Raw genomic sequence first — 17431 nt, forward strand, 5'->3', positions numbered from 1 at the left:
ACTACCGGTGGAGGGGTGGGATGACAGAGGAATGAACTTCCGGTGGAGGGGGCGGGATGACAGAGAAATGAACTTCCGGTGGAGGGGTGGGATGACAGAGGAATGAACTTCCGGTGGAGGGGGTGGGATGACAGAGGAATGAACTTCCGGTGGAGGGGTGGGATGACAGAGGAATGAACTTCCGGTGGAGGGGGTGGGATGACAGAGGAATGAACTTCCGGTGGAGGGGGTGGGATGGCAGAGGAATGAACTTCCGGTGGAGGGGGTGGGATGTCAGAGGAATGAACTTCCGGTGGAGGGGGTGGGATGACAGAGGAATGAACTTCCGGTGGAGGGGGTGGGATGGCAGAGGAATGAACTTCCGGTGGGAGGGGGTGGGATGACAGAGGAATGAACTTCCGGTGGAGGGGGTGGGATGACAGAGGAATGAACTTCCGGTGGAGGGGGTGGGATGACAGACGAATGAACTTCCGGTGGAGGGGGTGGGAGGGCGGGTTACCGCCAGCGAGTAGAGAGGGCTCTTAATTGTAGATTTTAAATATTTGAGAGACAACATTGCATAAATCGTAATTTTTTAAAAGAGCAATGAATTCTGGGTGATTAGAATATAACGTAGCATGAATTTAGGAAGCTTAGAAAATGAATAAGCATGAATTTAAGACAACAACTGAATTCAATTGAATTTCATGGAGAGAAACAAGATAAATAATAAGGGAAAAAAACTAAAGCGCAAGGTATTGAGATGTTTGAGGCCGTAAATAAATAAAAATCTCTATCTTATCTGCATCTTGGGTATTTCGTCATAGTACGTCAGCGAGATAATTTAGAATGGGTTTCTCATTTATATATAGCCAGAACCTGAAGACCTTAAAGGAAAAACTACGAAGGGGAGAGAGAGAGGATGGAGGGGTAGACAGAGGCATGGCGGGAGAAAAGATCATCATCATCATCATCATATATATATATAAAGAGAGAGAGAGAGAGAGAGGGGGGGGGGACCAGTCAAGCAGCACATCACGCTGTAATTCTTGGGCTGAGAAATCAACACTTAAAAGCCATAATTTTAAGGAGCGATAAGAATTTTTGAATAAAGGAAAATGGGTAGTGGTGGTGGGTAGGTACCGCCAGCGAGTAGAGAGGGCTCTTAATTGTAGATTTTAAATATTTGAGAGACAACATTGCATAAATCGTAATTTTTTAAAAGAGCAATGAATTCTGGGTGATTAGAATATAACGTAGCATGAATTTAGGAAGCTTAGAAAATGAATAAGCATGAATTTAAGACAACAACTGAATTCAATTGAATTTCATGGAGAGAAACAAGATAAATAATAAGGGAAAAAAACTAAAGCGCAAGGTATTGAGATGTTTGAGGCCGTAAATAAATAAAAATCTCTATCTTATCTGCATCTTGGGTATTTCGTCATAGTACGTCAGCGAGATAATTTAGAATGGGTTTCTCATTTATATATAGCCAGAACCTGAAGACCTTAAAGGAAAAACTACGAAGGGGAGAGAGAGAGGATGGAGGGGTAGACAGAGGCATGGCGGGAGAAAAGATCATCATCATCATCATCATATATATATATAAAGAGAGAGAGAGAGAGAGAGAGGGGGGGGACCAGTCAAGCAGCACATCACGCTGTAATTCTTGGGCTGAGAAATCAACACTTAAAAGCCATAATTTTAAGGAGCGATAAGAATTTTTGAATAAAGGAAAATGGGTAGTGGTGGTGGGTAGGTACCGCCAGCGAGTAGAGAGGGCTCTTAATTGTAGATTTTAAATATTTGAGAGACAACATTGCATAAATCGTAATTTTTTAAAAGAGCAATGAATTCTGGGTGATTAGAATATAACGTAGCATGAATTTAGGAAGCTTAGAAAATGAATAAGCATGAATTTAAGACAACAACTGAATTCAATTGAATTTCATGGAGAGAAACAAGATAAATAATAAGGGAAAAAAACTAAAGCGCAAGGTATTGAGATGTTTGAGGCCGTAAATAAATAAAAATCTCTATCTTATCTGCATCTTGGGTATTTCGTCATAGTACGTCAGCGAGATAATTTAGAATGGGTTTCTCATTTATATATAGCCAGAACCTGAAGACCTTAAAGGAAAAACTACGAAGGGGAGAGAGAGAGGATGGAGGGGTAGACAGAGGCATGGCGGGAGAAAAGATCATCATCATCATCATCATATATATATATAAAGAGAGAGAGAGAGAGAGAGAGGGGGGGGGGACCAGTCAAGCAGCACATCACGCTGTAATTCTTGGGCTGAGAAATCAACACTTAAAAGCCATAATTTTAAGGAGCGATAAGAATTTTTGAATAAAGGAAAATGGGTAGTGGTGGTGGGTAGGTACCGCCAGCGAGTAGAGAGGGCTCTTAATTGTAGATTTTAAATATTTGAGAGACAACAATGCATAAATCGTAATTTTTTAAAAGAGCAATGAATTCTGGGTGATTAGAATATAACGTAGCATGAATTTAGGAAGCTTAGAAAATGAATAAGCATGAATTTAAGACAACAACTGAATTCAATTGAATTTCATGGAGAGAAACAAGATAAATAATAAGGGAAAAAAACTAAAGCGCAAGGTATTGAGATGTTTGAGGCCGTAAATAAATAAAAATCTCTATCTTATCTGCATCTTGGGTATTTCGTCATAGTACGTCAGCGAGATAATTTAGAATGGGTTTCTCATTTATATATAGCCAGAACCTGAAGACCTTAAAGGAAAAACTACGAAGGGGAGAGAGAGAGGATGGAGGGGTAGACAGAGGCATGGCGGGAGAAAAGATCATCATCATCATCATCATATATATATATAAAGAGAGAGAGAGAGAGAGAGAGGGGGGGGACCAGTCAAGCAGCACATCACGCTGTAATTCTTGGGCTGAGAAATCAACACTTAAAAGCCATAATTTTAAGGAGCGATAAGAATTTTTGAATAAAGGAAAATGGGTAGTGGTGGTGGGTAGGTACCGCCAGCGAGTAGAGAGGGCTCTTAATTGTAGATTTTAAATATTTGAGAGACAACATTGCATAAATCGTAATTTTTTAAAAGAGCAATGAATTCTGGGTGATTAGAATATAACGTAGCATGAATTTAGGAAGCTTAGAAAATGAATAAGCATGAATTTAAGACAACAACTGAATTCAATTGAATTTCATGGAGAGAAACAAGATAAATAATAAGGGAAAAAAACTAAAGCGCAAGGTATTGAGATGTTTGAGGCCGTAAATAAATAAAAATCTCTATCTTATCTGCATCTTGGGTATTTCGTCATAGTACGTCAGCGAGATAATTTAGAATGGGTTTCTCATTTATATATAGCCAGAACCTGAAGACCTTTTATTTCTCAATTGAAAAAGCCTTGTTATGGATTCAGATGCAGTTGTTGTAGACCTATGATTGAAATGTTTGTGATACAACAACTTTATCCGTTTTTTTGTGTATTGCATATCTAAGTCTGTATTATGTGTTTCTCCCTTTCTTGGATGGTTGGGTGTAATTAAAAAGTTAAGTTTTCTTCTTTAATATTATGTTAAGAAAAAAGGTGGCAAGCTGGCCGAATCATTATTGCACCAGGCAAAATGCTTAGCATTTCAACCATCTTTACACTCTGAATTCAAATTCTGCTGAGATTAACTTTGCCTTTCATCCTTTTACGGCCGATAAAATAAGTACCAGTTGAGCACTGGGATCACTATGATCAACTTACCCCCTCTCCTGAACTTGCTGGCATTGTACGTAAATTTGAAACCAATATTAAGTCAAAAAATGTTTTGTGTAAATTTATTTGTTGTATATGTGTAATTTGTATCAGTGAAATTATGTGCTTGAATATATGTTCCCACTTCCACCTCTGTCACTTCACATCTATCTTTATATTATCATTCTTTCTCTCTCTTCACAAAACTTTAACTTGTTATGCAACTGTCGCTATTCACCGTTGTCTGATGTAACATGCGTAGGATGGTGGATACCACAAAGATGATGAGAGAAGGCAAAAGGAATGGAATGCTTGTATGAGCCCAGCCAGCTCCAAGGAGCAGAGCCCATTATAGTAGCAGCAAAAAGGGTAGAGAAAGAGAAAACAGCTTGCCTGTGGACAAAAGGTTGGAGAGTGTTTGTAAATGACTTTATACCACTCAGGCGGCCATTTTGAGGTTGTGTTCTAGGATTTCTGTGTAAGCAGCAGTATAGTATCACTATTTCAGATTTGAGTGCAATACTTCATTGTGAGTTTCTGCTCATTGATAATCGTTGGAAGATTCTCTTCTGGTTATGAAGAGAAGGAGAAGTCACTGGAATGTGATCCTAGATATGTTTAGAAAATACTTTTACCATGAGAGACCTTCTAGTGAAATCCAATGATTAGAACAACTTCAAGCATTCCAGCTGAGTGCTCATGATTAAGGTGAGTGAGGTAGTTTACTTAGTGTAAGTTTTTTCATATGAATAGCATTTGTGTTTACTTGCAGTTGAAGGATGATACTTTTTGTTCATAGAGTCAATGTGTATTTGTAATGTAGCCTTAAGTTGTGAGCAATAAGTTGTAAGTTGCAAGGTTGGAGAATGGTAAACAGGAATGGAGGATAACCTCATCAACATAAGAATGGGTATTGCTAAATGTGGCAGTAAATGAGTCACTGAAGAGAATGGAAGGCAAAACAAACACTGGGGCATGCCAGAATTGATAGTATAGAAAGAGCTCTGTCAATACATGGCAAGAGTGTGATCTGAGAAGAAGCTACTGAGGAAAGAAAAGAAATGGGTGGAGTTCATAGACAAGAAATTTTGACTGGTGATTTGTATGCTGGCCATAGTTGAAAGTTTTGCTGATGATGAAGGTGACAACAATTTTCACCAAATTCCTCAAAGGCAAGCACTCACTGGTGGGTGACAGAGGAAAGTAGGTCATCAGTAGGTCTTACTTTTTGGATCATGGAGGGAGAGAGAGTGAGAGAGAGAGAGAGAGAGAGAAGAGAGAGAGAGAGAGAGAGAGAGAGAGAGAGAGAGAGAGAGAGAGAGAGAGAGAGAGAGAGAGAGAGAGAGAGAGAGAGAGAGTGATTCACTGCATTGGCAGAGGCTGCTGTTAATGACTGTCACCATTACCTAAGGATATTAAAAGTGAGGGAAAGAGGATGACAGTTCACAGGCTCAAACAGCTTACCTTTCTTGGAGCTGAGACATATTGTAATGCATTTCCAAAGCCAGGGTAGATCCTTTTAGAGTGGAAGGAACTGAGTAGTTTGTGAGTTTAAGAGCTAGCTCTAGTGCATATAGTTCTACTCTCTTCATTCATCCAGGTGTTGGGAATAAGTATGAGATCAATGGAGTATGTTACTTGTAATAAACAAATGTTTTATCTAGAATAGGATCTATATCTCAGATTCAAAATTACAAGAGCTAACTGAATTAGAGCATCTAGATCTAAATGACTAAATGCCTATTGCATTATAGTTACAGTATTACAAAACTAATCAGGAAATTTCTGAGTGATATGAATTTTATCTTATTGTGGACTTCAATGATCAGTTTTTTAATTCTAGTTTCTGTAGTCAAACTCTGTTGGATAGAAAAATTATTTCACTAAACTCAGCATTCTACCATTAAATTTTATATTACTATTACTGTCTTTAACTGTAATAGTAATATTACTATTATTGTTTGTACTGTCTATATACTGTTTATAACAAAGTATCAATTTGAAACTACATGAACAAGGCCGCTACAGTTGTGTTTTTGTTAAAGATATCATACAGTGATGTGATATGAACTTTTAGTTGTTTGACATTCATTTGACTCAGAACTCTGTGGTTCAACTAAATTGTGTTTAGTTGCTGGTAAATAAATGATATATGCAATAAAATTATTAATAGACATAATTGCTTGATAACAATATGGAATTACAAAATGCTCATAAATGTATGTGTTAAGCAAGAAACTTACGTTATAAATGTAGGTACTAAAGCCTTCAACGTTCTGGCTTAAATCCTGTTCCAAAATGGTAAAATTGGTCTCTGACAGAACCTTGTTACACACGATGCTATGTATATGTGTGGTGTTCATCCGTAGATATTCGGTGTCAAATATATGTTCAAATATAGACATATTAGCACAAAGTTTATCCCAAGTGATATGTGGTAGTATATGTTGTACCTTTGAAAGAAAGTGAAAGAAAAAGAATTGCTAAAAACAGAAATCATTGCTATAAACAAATAAATGGATAATATATAAAGATAAAAATCCATCAAGTTTGACTGAATAAGGAGAAGCATAAGAGTTATTCACTATTAATAATTCCAATGCTGCTCCTAATTCTGTCAATGAGATGCAATTATTTAGGTACCAATTAGCAAGACATATTTATTAACATACAATTTATTGTATTGCATTCAGGGGAAAAGATATGTAACTAGGAATGTTGTTGTTGTTGGCACTCTGTCGCTTATGACATCAAGGGTTCCAGTTGATCCGATCAATGGAACAGCCTGCTCGTGAAATTAACGTGCAAGTGGCTGAGCACTCCACAGACACGTGTACCCTTAATGTAGTTCTCGGGGATATTCAGCATGACACAGTGTGACAAGGCTGACCCTTTGAATTACAGGCACAACAGAAACAGGAAGTAAGAGTGAGAGAAAGTTGTGGTGAAAGAGTACAGCAGTGTTCGCCACCATCCCCTGTCGGAGCCTCGTGGAGCTTTAGGTGTTTTCGCTCAATAAACACTCACAACGCCCGGTCTGGGAATCGAAACCGCGATCTTATGACTGCGAGTCCGCTGCCCTAATCACTGGGCCATTGTGCCTCCACATAGCTAGGAATACTATATTGCTAATATTACTGGAATTTTCATTTGAAATTTGATTTTTAATTTTTTTTTTTATAAAATCATCAGTGAAGTGAAAGAGAATTAGAGCTGAGAAATAACAACTACTTACTTCATCTGGACGTTGAATCAAACGATACATTCCGTGTAAAAAGATTTTGAAGAAATCAGGTGCCATTTCTACGAAACCAAATAGTTTTTCCAACTCATTTGACTTGAGATAGTCCAGAAGGATCAATGTGTCTGTTCCTGTAAATACAAAATGAGCAGAAAAACTAATGAGAAACAAAGAGGAAAATATTTTTAATAAATATCTAAATTCATATCAATTATGCAGTTAAAAAATTAAGATAAATTGAAGTACAATTTTTAAAGCCTTTGCTGTGAAACTTTAAATATGCATAAACTCATCTTGTTATTCTCTTCCCAGACAGGAATAAACATCACTTGTTCATATATCACCTTAAATGCTACTTAAACCAGAAACAAATCACAACTTAGATATAACAGCTAGATTAATTCAAATACTGTGCATTTTTCAATAGTATGATTAAATAATTAATAAATATTTATGTGCAATATATATTTAAGTTTAACTATACATAAATATTTCAAAACTTAAATGTACAAGGTACATTCAGAAAGTATCTGATTTTATTTTTTCTGCCAAAACTAATGCCACATGGAAAAAAACCATTTGAGTTGGAGGTGACACCACCCTTTCCACACATACATAAACATTTCCATGCTAGTATGCCACCTCAATTCCTGGCTGTCACACCAAGAGTACAGACAAGTAATGCATACTTGTCAAATTTTCATTTTCACAGAACACAACAAGCAGAGATATTGTATCAAGTTTTGTCAAAAGCTTGGTGATACTCAAGCGCAAACTATCCAGAAATTTCAGAAGCACTTTGGTGATGATGTCACGAGCAAAACTCAGATCAGGGAGTGGTACAACTGCTTTAAACATGGTTGCTTCTCAATGGAGAGCGAGGCATACTCAGGCAGACCACCCACAAGCTGAAACTAGCAGCTGATGGAGATGGTTTGACAACTGGTCATAGAAAACTACCGTGCAACAATCAAGGAAATTGTTCATGAAGTGAGCACAGGATCAGTGCATTTCATTTTAATGAAGGATTTGTGCAGGTGGAGAGAGGTGGTGAAATTCATTCCCCAGGAGCTGGCATAGCAACAAAGGCAACTCCCCATGGAAATTGTTCAGGACATGCTGGACTGTACAAACCACGGCCCAGACTTTTTGAAGACCATCATCACTAATGATGAGACATGGGTTTATGGTCTCTGCTCAATTCTTTTAGTCATGCATGGAAACGAAAATTCGATGAGTGTTCACTACATGTCTGAACTCTAGGCATAACAGCCAGGAATTGATGCAGCCTACCAGCATGGGAATTTTCATACAGGTGTGAGAAAGGTGGTGTCGTCTCCCACCTAAAGGATTTTACCCTTGCACCCTTAGTTGTGGCTGGAAGAAATAAAGTCAAATACTTTTTGAACACACCTCGTACATAAAATATCCATAAATTAGTTTATTCAAATCCTGATGAATAAATGACATGCAACTTAGACTGGCCACAATGGTTAACTCCTAGTATGTCATTGACTAAAATAATGGTTGCTACAAGTTCTCTATGCAAGTAAATGGATGAGAGGATACTTGTCCTTTGGTAAGTGGTTAATGACCCAAGAAACATTTGAAGACAATCTCCCTTATTCTCTTGCATGCAAAGAAAACAAGGTGTATTTACTTCTTTAATAAAGACATTAAAAACCATTGTTTAACTTCTTCAAAAATTTATCTTGAGTCTTTTAAATAATTTTAGTATATTTTTGTGTTATATTTTTCTTTTTTTTTTCCATAAAAGTTACCAAATTTTCCATGAAGCTCTGGGATTTTAATTTAAAAAATTTTTTCTAATTTGTTTATATTACCATCCTAGACGTGCTTTGCATGGAAGACTGGAAACAAACAACCTTGCTTGTATGATGATGATGCCCATTTACAAATACCATGTGATGTCTAATGTAAACAAAGGTTTGCACTTGTGCATACACACACACACACACACACAGGCATACATATATATATATATATATATATATATATATATATATATATATATATATATATATATATATGACAGACTTATAGACTTCTTACCAAGTCCACTCATAAAGGCTTTGGTATGCTCAGGGCTATAATAAAAGACACTCAACCAAAATGCCATGCAGTGGGACTGAGTCTGAAATTATATGGCTACAAATTCAACATCATAGCAACACAGCCTTACATGCACCTATAACTTTAAAAATTAATACTATTATGGTAACTTCATCAGATATTTGAGGCCAACGTATGATCCAACACAACTCAGAAACTGAAAGCCCTAGAAAATGAAATAAGCAGCACACAAATTTATATGATATCAAAAACACTAATCTGAAAATACTTAAGGGGCCATGAATAAATATTGCCTTGCTTGGACACAGGTGAGAGTTGGCAACAGGAAAGGCATCCAGCTGTAGAAAATCTGCCTCGACAAACTCCATCTGGCCCATGCAAGCATAGAAAACTGGACATTAAAATGATGATGTTGACGATGATGATGGTGATGATGATGATGATAATAACCATGTTGACAATGACAACGATGATGACAACAATGACGACGACGACAACAATAATGATGATGATGATGATGATAATGATGATGATGATAATGATGATGATGATGATGATAGCTGGAATTTATATGATATAATAGAACAATCTACAATACAGTATCCTAAACTTTTCTGCCTTGAGGCACCCTTACATAGCCTTTTAGAATTCCATGACACCCCCATTAGAAAATCTAATATGACAGTTGCTTTTTGATTCAACATGAATATAACAAAATTTTGTCCCTAGATTTTAATATCTGTATAAGAAAACTATGTCCTTGGAATTGATAATAAAACATTTTCTTTATTTCACCAATGTTGATATAATAAACTTAAAATAGATGACAATATAAAAATGTAACAGACAACAATACAAACTAAAAGATGACAATAATAATATTTATTGTTAAAATAGTATCAAAATGTATTTTTGACTCTAAACGATCAATCATGATACCACATATACTCTTACTCTTTTACTTGTTTCAGTCATTTGACTGTGGCCATGTTGGAGCACCGCCTTTAGTCGAGCAAATCGACCCCAGGACTTATTCTTTGTAAGCCTAGTACTTATTCTATTGGTCTCTTTTTGCCGAACCGCTAAGTTACGGGGGACGTAAACACACCAGCATCAGTTGTCAAGCGATGGTGGGGGGGACAAACACAGACACACAAACACACACACATGTATGTGCATGTACACATATATACATATATACGACAGGCTTCTTTCAGTTTCCGTCTACCAAATCCACTCACAAGGCTTTGGTTGGCCTGAGGCTATAGTAGAAGACACTTGCCCAAGGTGCCACGCAGTGGGACTGAACCCGGAACCATGTGGTTGGTAAGCAAGCTACTTACCACACAGCCACTCCTGCGCCTATGTATGTATATTTCATGGCACCCTTTGGTTGATCTTGTGGCACCCCAGGGTGTCACAGCACACCTGTTGGGAACCTGTGATCAACAAAATCAAATGAAAATGAATAAGACTAACCTTTAATTTTCTTCAGATGAATATTAACAAATTTGACAGTATAGTATTGCATCAGAGTGTTAATGTCTAGTTCTTTTGAAAAATTGGTTGCAGATGACAATAAGTTTTCAGGAATAAAATTCATGCTTTCATTTATTTGAATAAGAATGTTCAGAATACTGTAAAAGAGATGAAAAAGCAGATTAAAAAAAAAGAAAAAAAAAAACAGCGATAAGCTCATGCAATAAACAAACTATGTGTTGTATGATGTAAACAAGAAGGTGATATCTTTCCGAATGTAACATTGCCATTAGAACAGCAGAAATAACGGGTAAATTACTTAACAAGGTGGAAAAAGTTGTCAACAAACAGCCAACTGGTTCTTAATTTTTCTTAATTTTTCGACTCTGAAAGGATGAAAGGCAAAGTTGACCTTGGCAGGATTTGAACCCAGAACATAGCAACAGGCAAAATACCGCTAAGCATGCTAATGATTCTGCCAGCTCACTGCCCTTATGATGATGATAACAACAAGAAACTATTTTCAACTTTGCAGCTGTTGGACAAATACAAAAGAACATTGTTATTGTTATTTGTGTAGCATAAACTACACAAATACTTATTATGTGTTTTTCCAGCAAACAAGCCTAACATACATATCAGAAAAAAATTCCACTTTCTCATTTGTGGTTTATAGTAAAATATCATTTACTTGTTTAATGTTTGTTTTCCCCCCATACTTAATGGCTGTTTTTTTCCCCTGTGCAACCATGGCTTGAACAGGAACTGGCTTTGAAATAGGGTTTATGGCTGGATGTACCTGCTTTTGAGGTGCAATGTTTTTATATTGCATAACTCTTCAAAAGCATAGAGTGACTGTCATCATGACAATAAAGGATTATCAGCATCAGACCCTTTCATTCACATGGTGACCTGTGAAAATCAATGCTTATCGCCCACCCCACAACAGACGATGGGCTTAATAGAGTTTCACCCTAGCAAATTCATTCTACAGAGCAATTGTTGAGGACATTTGTCTAATGTACTGGGCAGTGGACAAAACATGAACTAAACATGCGGTCAGGAAACTGACCTCTTAACAACACAACCCTAAGAGTGTTTCTGTATAGAAGATTACAGTTCATTAATTTTTTAACTGTCAAAAAAAAAAAAATATATATATATATATATATATATATATATATATATATATATGTATATAATGAATAGTAATATTAAAAAAATTAAAAGGAACATCAAAAAATTACCTTTCTACGTCATAGTCACCACTGATATGATCCCATTGTAAAGTAAACAATTGTAAGGTTTGTAGATATTCAGTTTTAATTCTGTTTAAAAGGGACATGTCAAACTTGGAAGAAATGTCTTGATGAATAAGTGATGTCAATACTTTTTGAAGTTGCATGCTGGTTTGTACTACTTCAATATAAAACTTGCCAGGCAAAAAAGTATCAGGTTTAATATTTTCAACATCTTGAAACTGAGAAAATAGTATAGAGAAATGGTTCATGGTTAGAGATATCACGAAGCTGATAAATTTTGATGAAACAAATAAATTCCTTTAATTCCAGACAAATTCCCATAATTCTAAACAAATTCCCATAATTCTAAACAAATTCCCATATTTCCATATTAATTAAGAAGTATATATTTCCAGGTAATGAAATCTTTACATTTGATAGCAATTCTTGTAAATTATTGGATTGTTGGGATAATATTGGCTTCAAATTTTGGCACAAGGTTAGCTATTTTGGGGGAGGTGATAATTCTGTTAAATTGATCCTGGTGCTCAACAGATACTTATTTTATCAACCCTGAAAGGGTGAAAAGCAAAGTCAACCTCAACAGAATTTGAACTCAGAATATAAAGACAGATGAAATGTCACTAAGCATTTTGCTTGGTGTGGTAATAATTCTGCCAGTTCACTGCATTAATAGCTGGGATAATACTGAAAATGTCATCTCACTGTAGGAAATGAAGAGAGTACATGGTAAAAGGATTTTTTCACTTGTTTCTTTAGCCATCTGGAGTAATCTGATTGGTATGGCATATGTGTATTCATACTGGTGTTCCATTATATTCATAGACAAGGCATTTGACTCTCAAGGGGAAAGTACAAATGGCTGTAAGTAAATACAGCAAAGGAGTATTATTCATATCATTCATTAGTGTAATCGGTAATAGTATTACACAACCAGTGAATGATTTATAAATTGTAGTCTCAGGATCACTTCCATTTGCAAAGCAAGGGCATTATGAAACCTTTTGATTCAGAAAAGTATTAGCAAAATATATTGAAAATTAATTATATACTTATTACTTGTATCATACTTCTGCAGTTTATAGTGGTAAAGTGATAAACATCATCTAAGCAAACTGGACAATTAAGAATTGTCTGCTTCTTATTAGTGACATGGGAAAAGTTTCAATTATGTATTAGTTATGACTCTTCTTAATATTTAATTAGGTATGGGAAGTTCTACATTTAAGAATGACACAGGTCTGCAGCCAAAAAATTGTTTCAAATTTATTGGGTGAAAATGATCACTGCTGATTTCATCCTTTCATTATGTATTCTCTTTCTTTCCTACATTAAGATGAACTTTTCAATATTATCTCAGCTATTATGGCAGCGAATTGGCAGAATCATTAGCATGCCAAGCATGTCTTTATATTCTACTGAGGTCAACTTTGCCTTTCATCCTTTTGGGGTTGATAAAATAAATACCTGTCGAACACTGGGGTTGATTTCAAAGATTAAAAGGATATTATCCTATCATGTGCAGTTTCTTCACATAATCAATCTCTGCAGTTTGCCATTTTGTCTGAATTTGACCATTGTATTTCATTATTATTATTAACTGCCATATTTAAATAGACTATGACAGTATAACTAATAGGTGTAATTTAAAAAAATAAGCATCCGGTAATGTTTAGACTGCTTCAGCAACACAGAGAGGTGCTATCAAAATTAATCATTAACCAAATTCTGGAAAGGATCCTGTTTGTAATCTAACACTTAATTTCAATTATTTTCAAAGAAGACAAAATTCTAATTACCTGTTTTATAAGCTGAGGCAGACCTTCCAACATTTCAAACAAATAAGTTAATTTGGTTTCATTCCTAACATCCAACATTAGGTCACAGAATATTACTTGTAAGGCAGTGATATTAGTTCCTTTATTTAAGATTGATGTTGGAACCAAAATCTGGAAACTTGTTGTATTCTGACAAATGCTATCCACAGTTTCTATGTTTTGCAACATTTTAAGCTGGGAAAATTATATATTTAAATAATAAAAACAGATTAATTAATTTTCTATATTTTTTTATTTGAATTAAGTTTTAAATTAATAAAAGTTGATAAATGTTCAAACAGTTCCTCAAATGCATAAATAATTTTAAACAAATTAACATCCTGATATATACAATTAGTATAGTACATAACTAGTATATACAATTAATATAGTGCATAACTATATACACAAGTATATACAACCAGGTGAGAGTTAATTGACGGAAAATAAAGACAAAGCATAAAAGGTAAACAGTTGTATGTAGAAAACTGACATTTAAAGTTAGATAAATAGATGTGCTAAGTTTTGGGCCTAAGCTATCTTTCAGAACTCATATGGGTTGGATGAAACTTGCATAGCCAGATGACTTTTCTCTATATCAAGTCTTATTTGCTTTTCAAGTAAGGTAATCTACTGGTATTTGCAACTCAAATCACTAAGGTTGTGGGTTATGATTATTTGTACAGAACACAAAATAAATATCACCAATACCTAAGTATGTATCACCAAGTAGTGAGATACACATATAGCCACACATGTTGCACATGCGTGCGCGCACACACACACACACACACGCACACACGCACACACGCACACACACACATGCACGCACATGATAGTCTTTCAGGCATTTTCCCATCAATCTAGTTTCACTTATAAGGCATTGATCTGTCCAAGGTTATACTAGAAGACACTTGCATAATGTGCCCAAAACTACAAGGTTGTGAAACAAACTTTCTAACCATACCATGAAAGTATAATGTATTAATGGATTTTAAGACTGAAGCATAAGACACTAATTTTCATATCAAGAAATGCCCATTTCAATTTGGCATTCATTTCTAATGTGAAAATTTTTTACCTTTTGTGGGTCTTTAAGAACATCAAGTAGCAAGCTTAAAACAACATCCGTCACTTCTGGAGATCTTTCTATTAACTGGAACCACTTGAATAATTTTGCAGATGCCTCTATATAATCCAGGATATTAGAAACGTCTACAATATATAAACAAGCATAAAATGAAAATTAGAACTAAATAGTGATTTCACAATATGCTTGATACAATTTTATTTAATTTAGAATCGGTTGTTGTTTAACCTCAAGTCAACCTTTAACAGGCTGATCTATGTTTGAACAGAAAAATTGGGTATTATTACCCTTATGAGGCAGTAAAAATTGTCAACAAACAACCTTAGGAGCTGAACTCACATCCCCCAAGACACCAGTGCAGTGCTTTTTTTTTTCCACCTTGTAAGGGTAATAATACCCAATTTTTCAGCTGTTTTAATGGTAATACTGCATTTAAAATATTACTTTCTTGTCTGCATCATATGATACACATTTGACACTTCTAAAAACAAATGTAAGTTTGCTTATATACACACATGGTTGTTACATTTCTAAAAGCTATCTATTTAGCGCTTAAAATTGGCAGCTATTGATGTCGATGGGCAGTTTAGCTTAATGGTAAAGCTCTCAGCTGGAGTCTTGTGAGATGTGGGTTCAACTCCCATGGCTTGTTGATAAAGGATAAAAAGAAAGATCTCATAGAACTCCAGGACTTTTGCATGAAACCTATCATTGTGTTTAGCCAAAGGAACTTTTAAGGAATTTGATTTAGGAAACACTGCCTCACAGTATTTAGCTTGTGTTTAAATATTAAAAAACAAAAAGCTCAAAGGTCCTTTCTCAAGCCATAATCTCATAAGGTCAGTTTCCCAGATTCTTTGGCACATATATTCTCCTTTGGTAAGGATACTGGTCTGGCACAGGGTTATTCATTTTTGCCAGCTGAGTGGGCTGAAACAACGTGAAATGAAATGTTTTGCTCAAGAAGACAATGCATCACCTGGTCCAGGATTTGAAACCAGAATCCAATCATAATGAACACAATACCCTATACAGTAAGTCACATGCCTCCATATTTAAATATTACCATCTAATGTCAATGCAACATATAGTTATATTCTGGCATTAGGAAAGGCATTCAGCCATAGAAACCATATTACAACACACAACTGGACTCTGGACAGCTACCCAGCTGACCAGCTTCTGTCAAACCGTCCAACCCATGCCAGCATGGAAAACAGATGTTAAACAATGATGACGATGATGATGATAAAGATGATGATGATTCTGAGATTAACTGAATTGACTATACTCTTTAGTTTGAAAAAAATAAAAAAAGGCCTTATTTCCAACCAAAAGAAAAAAATCCTCTCATAAAAAAAATGTGCATTAAACTTACCATCAATTGCTTGAATCTGGGAAACAAGAAATTCTAAAACAATCTGAGTTCTCTTTAGAGAGCTAGATTGTAAAAATAGACTTTGCTTGATTGAAAATGGAAGGGAACTGTACCCTAAGTTCAAAATATCATCAATAAGATCATATCCTGGGAAAGGTCTGAAAAATGAGAGAGAGAGAGAGAGAAATTGAGTATCAGAGAAAAATGAGAGAGGCTGAGGAGAGAGAGAAAACAGAGGTACAGGTACTTAGGTAGTCCAAGAGGAATACAAATAGTGAATTAGCTGTGATGTATATATATTTAATGAAATGCTCCATGATAGTAAAATCAACAAAAAAGTAATCTATCTGGTGAGAGACAAATATTATCTAATAGACACAATACATGTTTTTATGTGTTGCTAATAATTTCATATGTTGAGAAATATCTCAAACATATTCATCAGACACAAACCACTTATCATATCATATGTGGTTTGTGCCTGCATTGTGTCTATTATTGTACATGTATTGTGTTTATTGAATGAAAGCGAAATCGTGATAGCACTACCGTTCGAGCATGATCGTTACCAGCGTCGCCTTCTTGGCACTTGTGCCACAGCGTCGCATTCCTGGCACTTGTGCCGGTGGCATGTAAAAGCACCCACTACACTCTCGGAGTGGTTGGCATTAGGAAGGGCATCCAGCTGTAGAAACTCTGCCAAATCAGATTGGAGCCTGGTGTAGCCATCTGGTTCACCAGTCCTCAGTCAAATCGTCCAACCCATGCTAGCATGGAAAGCAGACGTTAAACAATGATGATATATATACATATACTACAGCTTTTTTCAGTTTCCATCTACTAAATTCACTCACAAGGCTTTAACCACCCATGGGCTATAGTATATAACACTTTCCCAAGATATCACGCAGTGTGAATGAAATACTGAAATTGAAATCACGAGGTTTGGAAGCAAACTTCTTACCACAACGATATTCCTGCACCTATGCATATAAAAATGGACCATTAAATTAATTGCCATTGTTTCTTGAAATTTTCCACTTGGATATATAAGTGAAGCAGTGAGATGAACTGAATGATTTAGTAGCATGCACACACACACACGTACGCACACACACACACACACACACACACACACACACACACACACACACACACATTCACATATATGCACACCCACACATGCACGCGTGCACACGCATTCATTCTTATGCTTATATGTACAAGCACACTGAGAAACATAATAAACCAAGTGTTCTCATTTATTTGGAGATAGGATAGGAACTGTCAACATTTTGACTTGTAGTCCAACATACTATAAACATAGAGCCCCACTTTCCTCAACT

General features: G+C 35.8%; 1 protein-coding gene across 3 annotated transcripts in view; it reads right to left on the reverse strand.

The window, feature by feature from the left end:
- Positions 1-17431, reverse strand: part of LOC106873159 (uncharacterized) — a 329246-nt gene that overhangs the window by 149334 nt on the left and 162481 nt on the right. For all 3 annotated transcript variants that reach the window (XM_089354161.1, XM_089354165.1, XM_089354155.1), the window contains exons 44-50: positions 16086-16243; positions 14699-14832; positions 13600-13812; positions 11786-12018; positions 10539-10696; positions 6960-7096; positions 5968-6177 (exon numbers count right to left, since the gene is read on the reverse strand). In XM_089354161.1, coding sequence (XP_089210287.1) covers positions 5968-6177; positions 6960-7096; positions 10539-10696; positions 11786-12018; positions 13600-13812; positions 14699-14832; positions 16086-16243 — 1243 coding nt within the window. The remainder of the gene's footprint in view (positions 1-5967; positions 6178-6959; positions 7097-10538; positions 10697-11785; positions 12019-13599; positions 13813-14698; positions 14833-16085; positions 16244-17431) is intronic.

The sequence above is a fragment of the Octopus bimaculoides genome, chromosome 1, assembly GCF_046866305.1.
Source record: "Octopus bimaculoides isolate indiv1 chromosome 1, ASM4686630v1, whole genome shotgun sequence".
In the NCBI taxonomy this organism is placed as follows: domain Eukaryota; kingdom Metazoa; phylum Mollusca; class Cephalopoda; order Octopoda; family Octopodidae; genus Octopus; species Octopus bimaculoides.